Genomic DNA, 14,608 nt, shown 5'->3' with positions numbered 1-14,608 from the left:
GGAGCGAGGGAATGATACCAGCAGTGGGGAAGATGGATTCCAAAGTAGCAACACATACGACATACCCGATATTCTTCCTGATGAGGTAGAACATGCATTGAAGAAAATGAAGAATCGAAAAGCTCCGGGGGAAGATGAAGTTACTGTAGAGTTGTTAAAATTGGGAGGAAGAGACATAACACAAAAACTGGCAAGGCTCTTCACAAAGTGCATTAGAAAAGGTGTGATGCCTAAGCAGTGGAATAATGCAATCATAGTTTTGCTGCATAAGAAAGGAGATAAATCAGAAATTGGAAATTATAGACCAATTAGCTTGTTATCCCATATCTACAAGTTGTTCACAAGGGTCATTACTAACAGATTAGAAAGAATACTTGATGAGAATCAACCGAAAGAGCAAGCTGGCTTTAGGACAGGATTCTCAACTATGGATCACCTTCACGTAATATCACAGCTAATGGAGAAAGCAAATGAATATAAAACACCATTATGCCTGGCATTTGTGGATTATGAAAAGGCATTTGACTCCATACAGCATAAGGCAATGTTTCGGGCACTGGAAAGACAAGGCATAGATACTCCATATATTATGATTTTGAAGAAAATATATGAGAGTGCTACATCCTTTATTAGACTAGACAAAGACAGTAGCAAATTTAAAATCGAGAAAGGAGTTCGACAAGGAGACACAATATCTCCGAAGCTGTTTACTGCTGCCCTTGAGGAAGCTTTCAGAAGATTAGACTGGTCGCAGAAAGGAGTCAATGTGAACGGAGAGTACCTAAACCATTTACGATTTGCAGATGACATTGTGGTCATAAGCCACGATCCCAAAGAATTAGAGGAAAATCGTAATCAGTTATGCACAGTTAGTAAGGATTTTGGACTAAAGATGAATATGGCTAAAACAAAAGTAATGATGAACAAGTATGCCACGGAAAGGGAAATAATGATTGAAGGAGCAGTAATTGAAAAGGTGGAGTCATATACTTATCTGGGACAAGTTATTAGCTGTAATAATGATAAATGGCTGGAAGTCAAGAGAAGAATAAATTTTGGATGGATAGCATTCAGGAAATATAGTCACATACTGAAGAGCAATATCCCAGTTTGTCTGAAACGTAAAATAATGAATCAATGTATACTCCCCACCATGACTTATGGAAGTGAAACTTGGGCACTCACCAAAAGAATGGAAGAGAAGCTAAGAACTACACAGCGAAGAATGGAACGAATTATATTGGGAATCAGACTGTTAGATAAGAAGAGAAACACATGGATTAGGCAGCAAACTCAAGTAAAGGACATTCTTCTCAAAACTAAAGAACTAAAATGGTCTTGGGCAGGACACATAGCTAGAAGACATGATGACAGATGGACTAAGAAAATAACAGAATGGTACCCAAGAGGAGCTAGAAGAAAACCTGGAAGACAAAGGCGGAGATGGATAGATGAAATTCATGAGTTTTTGAGTAGTAAATGGATGGTCAGTGCTCAAAACAGAAGGAACTGGAAAGTTGCTGGAGAGGCCTTCATCCTGCAGTGGATTGAAAATGGCTGATGATGATGATGATGTTTCATGGTACGAAACTAATTAATCTTCACAGGATTCACATTTTTGTTCACAAAAATTCGTACAGGAAGCTGACTCTTTTTTATTTTATTTTACTATTAACCTATTAAATTTCTATTAAATTATTGTTAGAGGAAAGAGAGAGAAAGACGAGGTGAGGTTGTTTTTTTTTTTTAATTTTTCGTTTATGCTGTATAAGCTTGCTTCCGTGCATCATACGTTCAAATCTGCTTATTTTTAAACTTATAATTGTATTCCACAACGTTCATCAGTCCATTCGATATCTATTCGCGCAATAATCGCGGTTTTAAGTGGAAAGGTAACGTGGTCAAGTGGGGAGGCAGTTCTGAGTGTCCATGTACACAGAATAGAAAGAGTGGCCAGTCTCATTACCGATAATATTAATTCTTGTTAAAACAGAATAACAACCTCGGACAGAGGCTCTCAGTGGTTGGTATGCCTTGTGTAAAAACCCATGCGGTAGCGCAATGGTTATGACCACCATCGTTCGAATCCCGTCGGTGACGCGAGGAATATTTATGGGCTTTTATAAAAGCTCGTTATGCACACAGCACAGCAGTTTTAAGAGAACCAGATTTTCTAATTACTAATATTTTTATAGCGAGTCCAAGCACAAATGTTTATTTGAACCTGGAATATTCAAAACAATGGTGAACTGGGCTGAAGAGCAAGAAACGAATTGCTAAGTTTTGTTTCTGTCAGTACTACTTTTTTAGGAAATAGAAACGGAATGTTAGATGGAATAAGTGAAAAAAGAAAAAAACAACAACTTTTCGGAATATTTTCCATTTTTTCGTAGATAGTATGAATCAGAGCTGTAATACTCAATATGTTCTACGTTGATAATAATACCTTTCGTATAGACTTACCAAAATATGAATCGGCTGCAAAGTACCAAATAATTTAGAGTAAAAGAGAAACTTTCTGCTTTCAGAACAATAATAATTTGTTGACTGTAAAAATATACCTTCTGTAACAGTTATGTAAATATGTAATTTATAGATGGAATTATTAGTGAATTGTAAATATATCAGTTGTATAATGTATGTACACAATCATCAATGTGTATATATATTAAACATAAAATGTGTATGTAATATTTCGGGACGAGACTACGTGTTCAGTATATGTAACCCACTGCACGTAGTATCTCGTACCCTGATATGTACTTAGCACCCTCCTGGCACTTTGCCGTCCCGGGGTGGTTTCCTTATGGAAATAAACGGATAATAATAATAATAATAATATTAGTAAATTAATAAGAGGAGTTTACCTCAATATAGTACGTGGAACACTTCCGTATGATACCCTCCAGAAATTAGAACGGAAAAAACGAAAAAATCGACAACTTACCGGTACATTAAAGTAAAATATAAATAATTAAAGTAAAATATAAATAATTAAATAATCAATTTAACATAATTTGAATTTTAATTGTTTTGAATTGATTTTGAATTGTGTTAAATTGATTATTTAATTATTTATATTTTACTTTAATTATTTATATTTTACTTTAATGTACCGGTAAGTTGTCGATTTTTTTCGTTTTTTCCGTTCTAATTTCTGGAGGGTATCATACGGAAGTGTTCCACGTACTATATTGAGGTAAACTCCTCTTATTAATTTACTAATTTTTTCGTAGAGAAAATGGCAAACCGACCAGAGAGAACACACGCAATTTACAGACGTAATTGCACGCCACACATTGTATGAGCGCCTGTTCCAATAACCCAAAAATTGAAAAATTTGCTTTTGTATGGAGAATCTGATTGGCTGTGAAAATTTTTTTTTCGCCAGGAGCTTGGAAACAGCAATTTCCAGTAAAGATCTAACATCAGCTGAAGCTACGAAACAGTCATCACTTCTGATTCTGTCATGACTTATACTTCACTTTTCTTGAGTGCGAAGATTACTCCTTTTGGTGATCCATAGTGCATAGTATTAGTGTCAAGCGCCCCCTGTGGTTTCCCACATCTGCACCATATGTACACTGTGAAGAAATACAGAACTACTGTAAATGCCAGAAAAGTGTTCTGTGTTGAATACGTAATTTTGTGTTGGGTTCTGTTGGGTGTCCTGGCATTTGGCCGCAGGGCCCCCGGTGGAACCCCACGTTGCCCGCGCACACCGCTAGGAGGTAGCCAGGCTGCCCATTATTCTCTGGCTGGCGCCTCCGTAGCCAGGTGGGAAGGAGCAGCAGTGCGTAGCACACGCTTCTTGATTAGACCGGGGTTCGAGCCCGTCACCACCAAATACGGAGGATACGGAAAGGTCAGGGAATGACCACCGCATATCTCTGGAGAAATATGGCCTTAGTTGCTAATGCTCCTAAAAACCAAATAACAACAACAACAACAATATTCTCTGGCTTGTCTCTGCAGGGTCGCCTAAGCTTTCTGACAGAGACCAATGTAAAAAAAAAAAAAAAAAGGAGAGTTAGAGCGGGTGGGCTTTAGAGTCAAGAAAAGGGGGTGCAGGTAGAAATATGGGGGATGAAGAAGAAGGCATCCCCCAGGCACAATGGAATACATCCATCAGGCCAAAGTAAGGGATGGAAGTGGGACAAAAGTTGCCGTGCAAGAGAGCACAAGCGTGATCGCCATTTGGCAAAATCTTCTTGTTCGTCTCATTCATGTCCGGTCGTGTCAATTTCAGTGGTGATGTCATCTGGTGATCTGTGTCTAAGTCAGTAGGGATATAAATAGGAATGCGAATGCAGCTGTGGTTGTCCTATACTGGATCTTCTCAGATTTGGTGGTGGTGGTGGTGTAGTCTCATTTGCTGGTAGGCCTCTGCATTGATTCCCAAAATATAGGTGGTTGTCTTCTCTTGGTTTTGGGTTTTGATGATGATTGGGATAGAGACTATATCCATGGTAGGGTCTTCCGTCGTGCGAATGTCTTGTGCGTAGCGCGTAAAGGCGACATAGTCTTCTTCTCTTTCGAGGATGTGCTGTTCTTGGTTTTTAGGAAGGTAATGTATCCTAGTCAGGAGGAGGCATCTCAAATCTTCATATATTTCGCACTCGTACATCAGGTGGTCCCAACTTTCGAGGGAACCACAGAGGAATTGTGGGTTTTCGGTGATCCCGAGGGCAGTGAGCTTTCCTCTGATAGATCCATGGCCAGTTTAAAAAAAAGTGACGTATAGGCCAGGGGAGAACCATGTGGGAGATTTTGGGTATACTGTTGCTATTTTAGGAGTGAATTTTCTGGTGACTTCTCCTTTTGTAGACTGTGTCCACTTAGACTGCCAGATCTGCTGCAAGCATGCAGTGAGGCGCTTCTTCTCGGCCTTGATGTTATTTGAGGGGTCGGTGGTAAAATCCACACAGGAGATGGCTTTACTTTTGGAAAGCATGTAAAGCAAACCACATTTGATTATTTCTAGATCTAGAGGTAGCACGCCGGCCAACACTTGCAAGGCATATGTGCTAACTGTGCAGCAGGCCCGGGTGATGGTGAGCAGGATGACGCGCTGAATCGAATCAAGCTTCCTCTTATATAAATATAGGCCTTTGAAAACCAGATACCAGAAGCATAAGTGATTATGGGGGTGAACATAGCCTTATAGAAGAGGGTGAGCGCGCGTCGCTTCAATCCCCAGTCCCGACGTGCGAATCTTGCCACTAGCGCAGTATATTTTCAAAATTTGGTGATTCAGTTGGAATTCCTGTCGGAGGTCATCGGAAAATAAGAAGAAAAAAAAAATTTAAACAATTAGAAGGATTCTTACGGAACGCCAGCTTATTAAAATCTTAATACCTTGAAAGTCCTTAAAACAATCTCAGATATTTGACGGAAGAATGAACTGAACGTGCTGTGAAGAGAAATTCCATTTGCTGCTTGGCACGTGAGTGCGTTCTTAAACAGCAAAGAGAAAAATGCTTCGCTGCGACTTTTCAAGAGGCCTTAATTTCTTCTATCAGATGAGAACATCCCGAATTGCTTCTGCAATCATACCACGCCTGCGACCTTGCCCGAAAGAAAATTAATTCTTTGTTCCACCAGACTCCGTCAGTTTTCTTAAAAGAAATTTCTCTCTCTCTCTCTCTCTCTCTCTCTCTCTGTTAATTCTAGTGAAGTAATTACTCGATGCAAATGCCTTTTGACATCGCTTTGCAAACTCAACTCCGCCACCGAGGCGAGACTCTGAAAACTTCTTCGCATTCCGAGCGATCATCTCCTGAGTAGTTATCTTCATATGCGGTACGTTCTTTGCTATCTCGATTTAGTCATTAGTTGCCATGGTAGCGAAATGTGCGGGAAATTTGATAACGCAGCATGCGAAGATTCAAAGACCCAGAAGTCTTATTTGCATGGATTTCAACGATTCTTCCCTTGTGATGATATAGTAGTTTGAGAGCGATTTGTAAATCTCATTTCAGTTTCATAAGGGGAAGGTCTTTCTCGGGGTTGGGAAGCAGTTGGTGAACTGTCAAAATGTATTTTATTAAGGGGAAGGAAACGTTTTAAACCTGAGGATATAAGAGCTTTTCCAATTGCCCGCATCTTCCTGTTGGAGAGAGAGAGTCCATTTGGAATAAGGTATTTATAACAAAAAAAAAAAAAAAAAGTACTTTTTAGGATTACCAAAAAAGACAAACGATGTTCGTGATCCATTACAGATAGATGAGTATTATACGAGGGTGATATAAATACGAATGGGAATTTTCTTTGTATTACTGATTATTTATAACGATGCGAAGCAGCTGCGATGTTGTTTTTGGGTTGAGTGCTGATTTAATTTAACGATCTCATGTCCAAAAGGATGTGCTAATTTCTGTTAGTTCATACAGCTTCAGTTAAAAAGAAAAAAGGTTCATAGTAGCAGTTGAATTTATTAATTGTACAACGTTTGAATCATTGAATAATTCTGAAGACGGTAAAATAATTAGGAACATTGTGTTTTTATTGCCAGTTGTTTGAGAAGTGAATCAGAGAGAACGTTTGTGGGATGATATAGACGTAAGTTCTGAATCGGATGAGCAACAAATCTTATCTGAAATTAGTTTATTTAAACATTAAAAATAAAAACAATCTCTTAGAATGTGGCCATTTATTTTAGAATTTTTGTTTTTCTTGAGGTCCTCGAAGAAATTATCACAAAGTACACCTCTTCATCAGAGATGAAGAGTATATATTTCGTACAAAACCTCACCACTCAAAGTTTTTCACCATAGAGTGAGGGACTATTTCAATATTTCTCCGTCAGCTGGATTGGAAGAAGTGCGGAGTGTCTCCCTTCCATTATTCTTTTGGTTGAACACTACCAGACTTCTTCCATCTGCGAGCTAAACTTGTAAGTTACACTTCAAGCATCAAATTAAAGAGCTCTTCGATGATCCGAGCGAACCTGTGAGAATTTTTTTCCATTACTTTGTTTACTTCTGCCAATAGTTTCTGGATGCTAAAGCCTGAACATCTGCAATTGTAATCCACAATGACGTACCTTGTTTCTTAACGTCATTCCTTTCTGAATTATGCATGTATTTGATTTATTAAAGTGTGTATGCACCTCTCTCTCTCTCTCTCTCTCTCTCTCTCTCTCTCTCTCTCTCTCTCTCTACCTATACGCTGTATAATCCTCAGTTCAGTGCCACTGTAAAAAGCACGCGCTGTCTGTAGCCCATATCCACCCTTATTTTATCATCTGATATACCGTCAGTCTATTATAAAGTGCTCTCTCTCTCTCTCTCTCTCTCCTGCCATTGAATTAATCCACTTGCTCGCATCGTAGTCAAGACACGCACTGAACTGACACGTGCTGGCCAGGAAGAATAACAGTATTTATGACGCTGCCAGAATTTTGAGAATACGACTGAGGCTCCATGCGGTTGAACTGAAGTTTGATTTAAAAGAATGATGCTGGAAGTTTTCGATCCGTTGCCTCTACTCTTTTTACCTCCTTCTTTCTACTAACAAGGTCAGAAACTTAATTTATAGCATCATTTTATTTTGTAGCAATCATGGATCCCATGGCGATCGCAATGTTCAGTTTGGTAGCTGCTGTCCTCAGATAATTGCAATATCTGTGAACATAGTTATGGATGTCGTTAGGCAAAGTGTGGTTTCAGCTGTAAACCCTTTTGATGATGCGTTATTTGTTTGTTTATTTTCGTGCTACTATTTATGTGACGGTAATGTACAAATACTTGTTCCCCTAGGTATTTGAAGAAACAGGCCCTTGTCTATGGCAAGACTGGAAGGGTAACTTTTGATGATAAAGGGGATCGTTTGGACAGCGATTACGACATCGTAAATATTGTGGAAGGTCATGCAGTACCGGTCGGTGACTACGTCTATTCTCAAGTAAGCTTTCCATATCACTGCATATCACATCATGAATTTGGACATTATTCTCCTTGTTGTTATTAAAAATTTAGGTTTGCATTGCAAAGGTTTTTGGCAATATCTGTGATGTTTTGATCGGAATGTTTTGATATTACTGCCAAAATGGTCTTCTTGTAAAAGGACAGTATACTTCAACTCTTTTAAATACGACTAAACCCTTCTTGCTGACCATTTACCTCATTACTTTAGCTTGGTGTACTTCTATCTGTTGTCCATTCGCATAATCCTGTATGCTCACCACAAAGCGTTTTCTCGTCATGAGGCCCATTCTGAGAGTTCTTTCACTGTCGGTGACGTTTACCCAATTAAACGCTTAATTTTCCCCCACCCTTAGATTATGGACTAATCGGATCTCGTGATATCACCCCATCCTTTATTATATTATCTATTATTACACTGATGTACTTTTAATTCCGTTCACTTTTAAAATTTTGTATTTGTTGACGTTAATTTGATATTCAAGGATTTCTTGATGTTTATATACTTTTGATATATTCATTATTAAACATATTAAATTTACAATCTTTAATGTTTAATTTATAAAATTAATATAAATAAATAAATAAATAAAATTTCTGTTTATACACCGGGACGATCACACGGTCAGATGTATGTGTATAAGATTTACATATTGTTATCTGTATGAAATCACGAATGCTGTTATGATTATTGAAAAAAAGAAAATAAAAGATCCGACTAGTTTGGCACTTATATCAGGGCGCAATTTGGCATAGACAAATACAAGAACCATAGATTGCATCAGAGAAATCCAGTCGGCTGAAAATACCAGCTGAAGACCGGTGAAGAGATAGAAGCCATAACAGAGGGAAAGAGAGAGAGAAAGAGCGACACCTACAAATAGTTGACAATGATGCCGGCTCGACTGAGAAGAACCATCAGAGATTGAGGAGCCTGCTAAAATTAAAGCTGAATGGCGGGAACATGGTCAGAGCAATAAACACCTAACCAGTCCTAGTACTAACATATTCAATCGGAATCAGAGATTAGACCAACACCGAACTTGAGGAGATTATGAGATCGACCAGAATAATGATGATCAAGAGCCTCAACACCACCTTCAGGTGGTGTTGACGGCTCATCGAGAAACTCACCATAGCCCGGAAGAAGAAAGAAGTTATTCATGTGTTGTTGTGGCGGACCCCAGGGTTTCCCCCATTAGCCGCTATTGTATTCGTGTTGAGGCTCACGCCAAAACCGGCCATTTGTATGTAGTGTGTATGGGTGTATGTATATTTGTATGGGTGTGTAAATGTTATGATGTGTTCGGTTATGTAGTCGGCCGGAACCTGGCTCTTATCAGGTGGGAAGCAGCAACACCTGGTCATAGCGTCCCACCCCCTTCCCCGCCACGTGGAGGCGGCCAGGATCTACTACCTTCATGCTAGTCTATACCGGAACAAAGTTCCAGGATAGACAAAGTTATGAGAAAAGGAAAATGGGAATAGCTGCAAAAGTTAGGGGGTGGTGGGGAAGGAAAGAAGTGCAGCGGGGGGGGTCAGAGAAGGGACTCGCCGTAATAAAAGGAAATTAAGAGAAATTGAGAAAAGATTTAAAAAAAAAAAGAGGAGGTGGAGGAAATTTTCAGCCTTTGTAAAAGCCACATGTCGTGGTGTAATCCTATCCTAAATTAGGATTATTAGGATTAGCAATTCCCATCCTGTGAGCAGGCTTAGGAGATGTCGAAGCGCATCCTCAATAGAGCCTTCAGCTTGAAGGATAGCTTTTTCAACGTTGAAAATTTCTTTAGCACTCCCATCAGAACTCTACGACGGACCAGGAGGAGATTCAGTAGTTGCAGCAATCCTTAATTTCACTGTTAGATAGGTATCCAATGGCATGGCACGGCACAGCTGAAGCACTGGAGTCAAACTACATACTACATACACTTTACGATTTCTAACACAGTAGGTTCGTCACTCCAATCAATAAGGATTTAACTTCCATAACGATGTATCACCTCAAGTTCGTGAGACAAAATGCAGGAAGTAGCAGTTGAAGCTTTTATGATATATTGAAATCCAATATATTAATCAATTCTTTCTATATAGCAGTTCTTGTAAAAGTCTGCAAAGAGAATGTCAGTCCTTGTTCAAGTCTTCAGAGATAATTTCAGTCGTTGTTCAAGTCTTTCTCTTGATCCAGATTCAGGTTATCTCAGGGCAGCAGCTCTCATTTCCTTAAATGTTCGTGTTGCAAATAAGTTAAAAGCTTCAAATGCATCTTGTGATTGGATCAGAAAAGGTTTATTCTCCCTGTCATAGGAACCAGTAATGAGTTGTAGTTCATTCCGTAAGTCGGCATAATAGTGACACTCTAAAAGAATATGATCTGCGTCCTCTTCACCTCCACAGAGACAAAGAGGGGAAGGAGACAGTTCAAGTTTATGTAGCTTGCTGTTGAGGCTGCTGTGACCTCTCAAAAGGTATGTTCCATATAGTCCAGGAGCAAACCACAATAGTTCTCTTTTCCTCAATTCCCTTACATTAGGCAAATACTCTCTTGTCACCTTTCCTGTCTCTATACAGACCAGTCAGACTGCCACTTATTTACATAAATAGTGCGCAATCTTTCCTTTTCAGTTGTTATTGGAACATTCAGGTCAAGTTCCACGTTATCAAGAGAAGTAGGATGTGCCTTTTTCAGGTGGTATCTCAAATATCTATACTGGACCTCATATTGTATTGGCATCCTTCCTGTCAGGCCCTGCAACGCTGCAGTAGAAATTGTCCTAAAAGCTCTCGATAACATAAGAAGGGCAGCACGCTGTGCTTGCAATAGCTGTTTGATAATCTCAGTGAGTGACCTTTAAGGCCCCACTCTTGTCGTGTTACTTGTCCCAATCTAGATAATAATGATTTGCATTTTTCTTTAATGTGTTTTGCATGGGGTATAAAGCTCAGACCATCATCCAGAATAATTCCCAAGTATTTTGTGGTTGAACTGTATTTAATAGCTTGTCCTTTATATTTTATTTGAGGGGGACATCCTCTGTTTAACCTGCCTTTAAGCAACATTTGGGACGTTTTACTTGTAGATACCTGGATATTTATGGTCGTCAGACCACACAGACAGCTCCTGCAGTACCCGGTTGGCCCCCTGCAGTACCATAGCCTGGAAAGGAGGAAGGGGGATTTTTTCAGGCCTCATGGAAAAACAGAAAGCCATTAAGAACCCGAGGGATTGCTTTCAGGAAAACACAGCGCCAATCTACCAAGATATAAGAAAGATAGACAAACGGCATGCACCGTTCAACCTCAACAAGGAGACCCCACTCACACAGTAAAAAAAAAAAAAAAAAACAAACAGACACAGAAATATGGGCGAAGAAGGCACTCTATACATGTGGACATGTGTATATATGAAGGCACTCCATAGCAGACACCACAATGACCTCCATTAGAGACTACATACATAAAATGAGCAGGAGACTTTTCCTGAAACTGAAGGATTTATGCTCGCCATCCAAGACCAGGTAATCAACACCAGGAACTACAGAAAATCGATCGCCAAGGATCCCGCAGTGATAGATGACACATGTTGACGATACCACTAGTCCCCAAAACAATCCAGCACATCACTTTGGGATGCAAGTTGATCACCCACCCAATACACTCACAGGAACGACCAAGTCGCTAGGATAATAAATCAGAAGCTAGCGAAAAATACCAGTAGATCAAAGAAAGTATACCGTATTGCAAATATAGACCTCAGGCCTCAAGAATTTTGGGCGATAGGTATCCCGTATAGAATGATGGCATTCACGCTTCCTAGCCTTGCAGATGGAGCACACAAGTACATGGCCTTTGCGACAGGAGAAGCTTGTCTACAAGTCTTATAAGTATTGCCTGAGCCGAGGCATATGCAGCATTTAGTAGCTACAGCAAAGGACCTGAATTTGTGAGCGGTCCAGCCGACGTAAAGTGCTAATGATTTGATAAAGCCTGGGCAATGGACACAATTTTTTAGTGCTGGAAAGATCGGGAAGTACACAGAAGACAGGATGTCATATAGATGCAGCATACGGAACAAGTAACCGCCATCCCGATCACCTCGCAACCATCAGTGTGGTGCCAGGACCTCTATCAGAATCTAGCAGCAATAGGCCTCCCAGAGAACACTTACATGGAACTTCAGAAAGCCGCGATCCTGAGCACTTATAGGATAGTAAGGGAATTTATCGATCAACTGCAAGAACAATAATAATAGTAACTGTCACAACCAACCACCCCATGCACTTGGTACCGGTACACGTGTACCAGTTCACGGTGCGGAAAAAATCCCATAAAGGAGAAAACTTTTTTTTTTTTTTTTGTTTTTTTTTAACAATAAATAAGAGTAAGCAGACACGTACTAGAAAAATGGTTATTATTACATAATTTTATTTTATTTTTTTTACTCATATCTTATAAACACTATAAGCATTATTTACTTTTATTTTATTATTAATTTTTTGTATGAAAATGTTTACCTTTATTATGGCGTTACTGGCATTATATGCATAGTATGAAATTAAAACTAATTTCTGTTTGTTTTTCTCTAATTTCAGAAATATCTGTTTGCAAGACGGGTTTTGAATGTAGAAATATCGTTTTTAATCGGCCTCGAAAAAGAGAAGCAAAGTTTATTTTAGAACCGTCTTGTAATTGGTCGTTGGGGTCCGAATTACCCTTTCGTTCGTTTGCGCCCACTTTAAACGAGCGCCCTCAAATCATCATTTAAAGTAACGCGTGTTTGCAGTTTTCATTGCTTCTCTTAGCATTCACCACTTCAACACGTCATATTTAATTATCAGTAACTATAGTCTGAAAGAAAAGAAATCTTGTGTTTCCTAACGAGGCACCAACGAATGGGCTTAATTTTTTAAATGTTTCATTACCGAACAGCTGGGTCGGCCCCCAAACAATAACGCGGAGAAATTAAAACATTGCACAAAACGTTCTCCTGCCATTATTATGCAATCTTGAAAATAGCGAGTTTTCATTCTTTCTTTTTGCAACACATTTTAAATGACTGCTGCGCCGGCAACAATTTACGTCATTTACGTCACATGCGTCAGAGCTCGTCACTGTTGCCAGGCAACGATCACAGATAGCCGAAAGTGATTGCCGAACAGCAGTTCGCCGCTATTCTTTTCTGTTTTTCTTTAGAGTTATCCGTCGGTGAAACCTTTAGTCGAAAAAGGAACAAAATATTCTCCGTACACACACAAGTGCGCCGCCCTCAATGCAGACATATTTACGACGCCGCTCTACAATAAACGGTGCCATTTCTACAAATATTACAATCGTCTGCTATTCGTGACAGTACGTCTGCCAGCAGTTAACCTTGAATATTTAAAAAGAAGTTTTCGCTCGAGCGCTAAACCTGTCGAATTCCACTTTAATCGCAATAAAAATTCAGTTCCTCAATTCTATATGCAAAAATAACGAACCTCTTTTGCATATCTTTATATTTGATTAACTTTTTATGATGACGTACAGCAGACTTTCAGAATTATTTCGATTTTCCCGTTATCTAGAAAGTTTTATTTTTAATATATTTAATGCAGAAATAATGAGGCGAAATAAGAAATAGAGAGATTAACCTCATACGTCTCAGTATGAGGTTTATTGCCTTTAAGGATTCATAGTGAGGGATTTTTGATTTAAAATAAATGTAAAACAGCGGTGTAATCCGTGATATCAGTAGAGAAATCACTTTCAAAATGGAGAACGTAAACAAATACAATAATCACGTGACTTGCCGGTTTATTTTTTCGAACATCCGATTTAAATGGGCCGTTAGCTCGAATGTTCCGTTATTTGGGGTGCTGTTATTTGGACATTCTACTGTATAATGCTTAGTGTGCCCAAGAGATACGACCTAAATAATTATCGTACAATTCTTTGAAATTAAAATTTAACCAACTATGTTAGCTAAAAAAGTTTAATTTGGCGGTGTTGCAGTTGGGTAGAGAAATACAATAGACTGTCGAAATAACGGCACCCGAAATAACGGAACATTCCAGCTAACGGCACATTGAGATCGGATGTTTACAGCAGCGCAGATGTCTTGCAGTGCCGAAAAAATAAAACGGCAAGTCGTGTGATACTGTATTTGTTTACGTTCTCCATTTTGAAAGTGAATTCTGTACTGGTATCACGGATTACACTGCTGTTTTACATTTATTTTAAATCAAAAACTCACTTGGCTCCTAAAGGTAATAAAAACCTCATACTGAGAAGAAAAGAAGAACAACATTAAACTTAGTGACAAACTTCGTATAATCCAAACTATTACAATAGGTCACCGGGAAAGTTAATTCATATACCCATGTGTATTGTGTTTGTAAATTGTTTGTGTTCTCTGGTCAATTTGCCTGTTTTGCTGAACAAATATCTCCAGTTTCTGGTGGGGGGGGGAAGGACCTTTGCTGTCTACGCCTGAGACCGACTAGCTCAGCCGGGGAGTGCAAAAAGCCCATAAAAGTTCTTCACGTCATCGACGGGATTCGAACCCAGTTCTTTTCCACCCGGTGTTGGGAGGAAGGTGACAATACCACTGTGCACCCGCGAAAACTGAACTTGATATAATAAAGAAAATAGAACCGGGCGTAAGTAAGAGGGTATTAATGGCAGAAATATAAAATTGGATCGTCAAC

General features: G+C 39.2%; 1 protein-coding gene across 1 annotated transcript in view; it reads left to right on the top strand.

Moving 5' to 3' along the window:
- LOC150082411 (glutamate [NMDA] receptor subunit 1-like) overlaps positions 1 to 14,608 on the top strand; it is a 514,944-nt gene that overhangs the window by 287,764 nt on the left and 212,572 nt on the right. Inside the window, exon 8 of the mRNA XM_090380513.1 lies at positions 7,761 to 7,905. Coding sequence (XP_090236639.1) covers positions 7,761 to 7,905 — 145 coding nt within the window. The remainder of the gene's footprint in view (positions 1 to 7,760; positions 7,906 to 14,608) is intronic.

The sequence above is a fragment of the Mastigoproctus giganteus genome, chromosome 8 (assembly GCF_048544385.1).
Source record: "Mastigoproctus giganteus isolate SK-2022 chromosome 8, ASM4854438v1, whole genome shotgun sequence".
NCBI lineage: Eukaryota > Metazoa > Arthropoda > Arachnida > Uropygi > Thelyphonidae > Mastigoproctus > Mastigoproctus giganteus.
The sequence above is the reverse complement of the archived record's forward strand: the minus strand, read 5'-3'. Positions and strand labels throughout refer to the sequence as shown.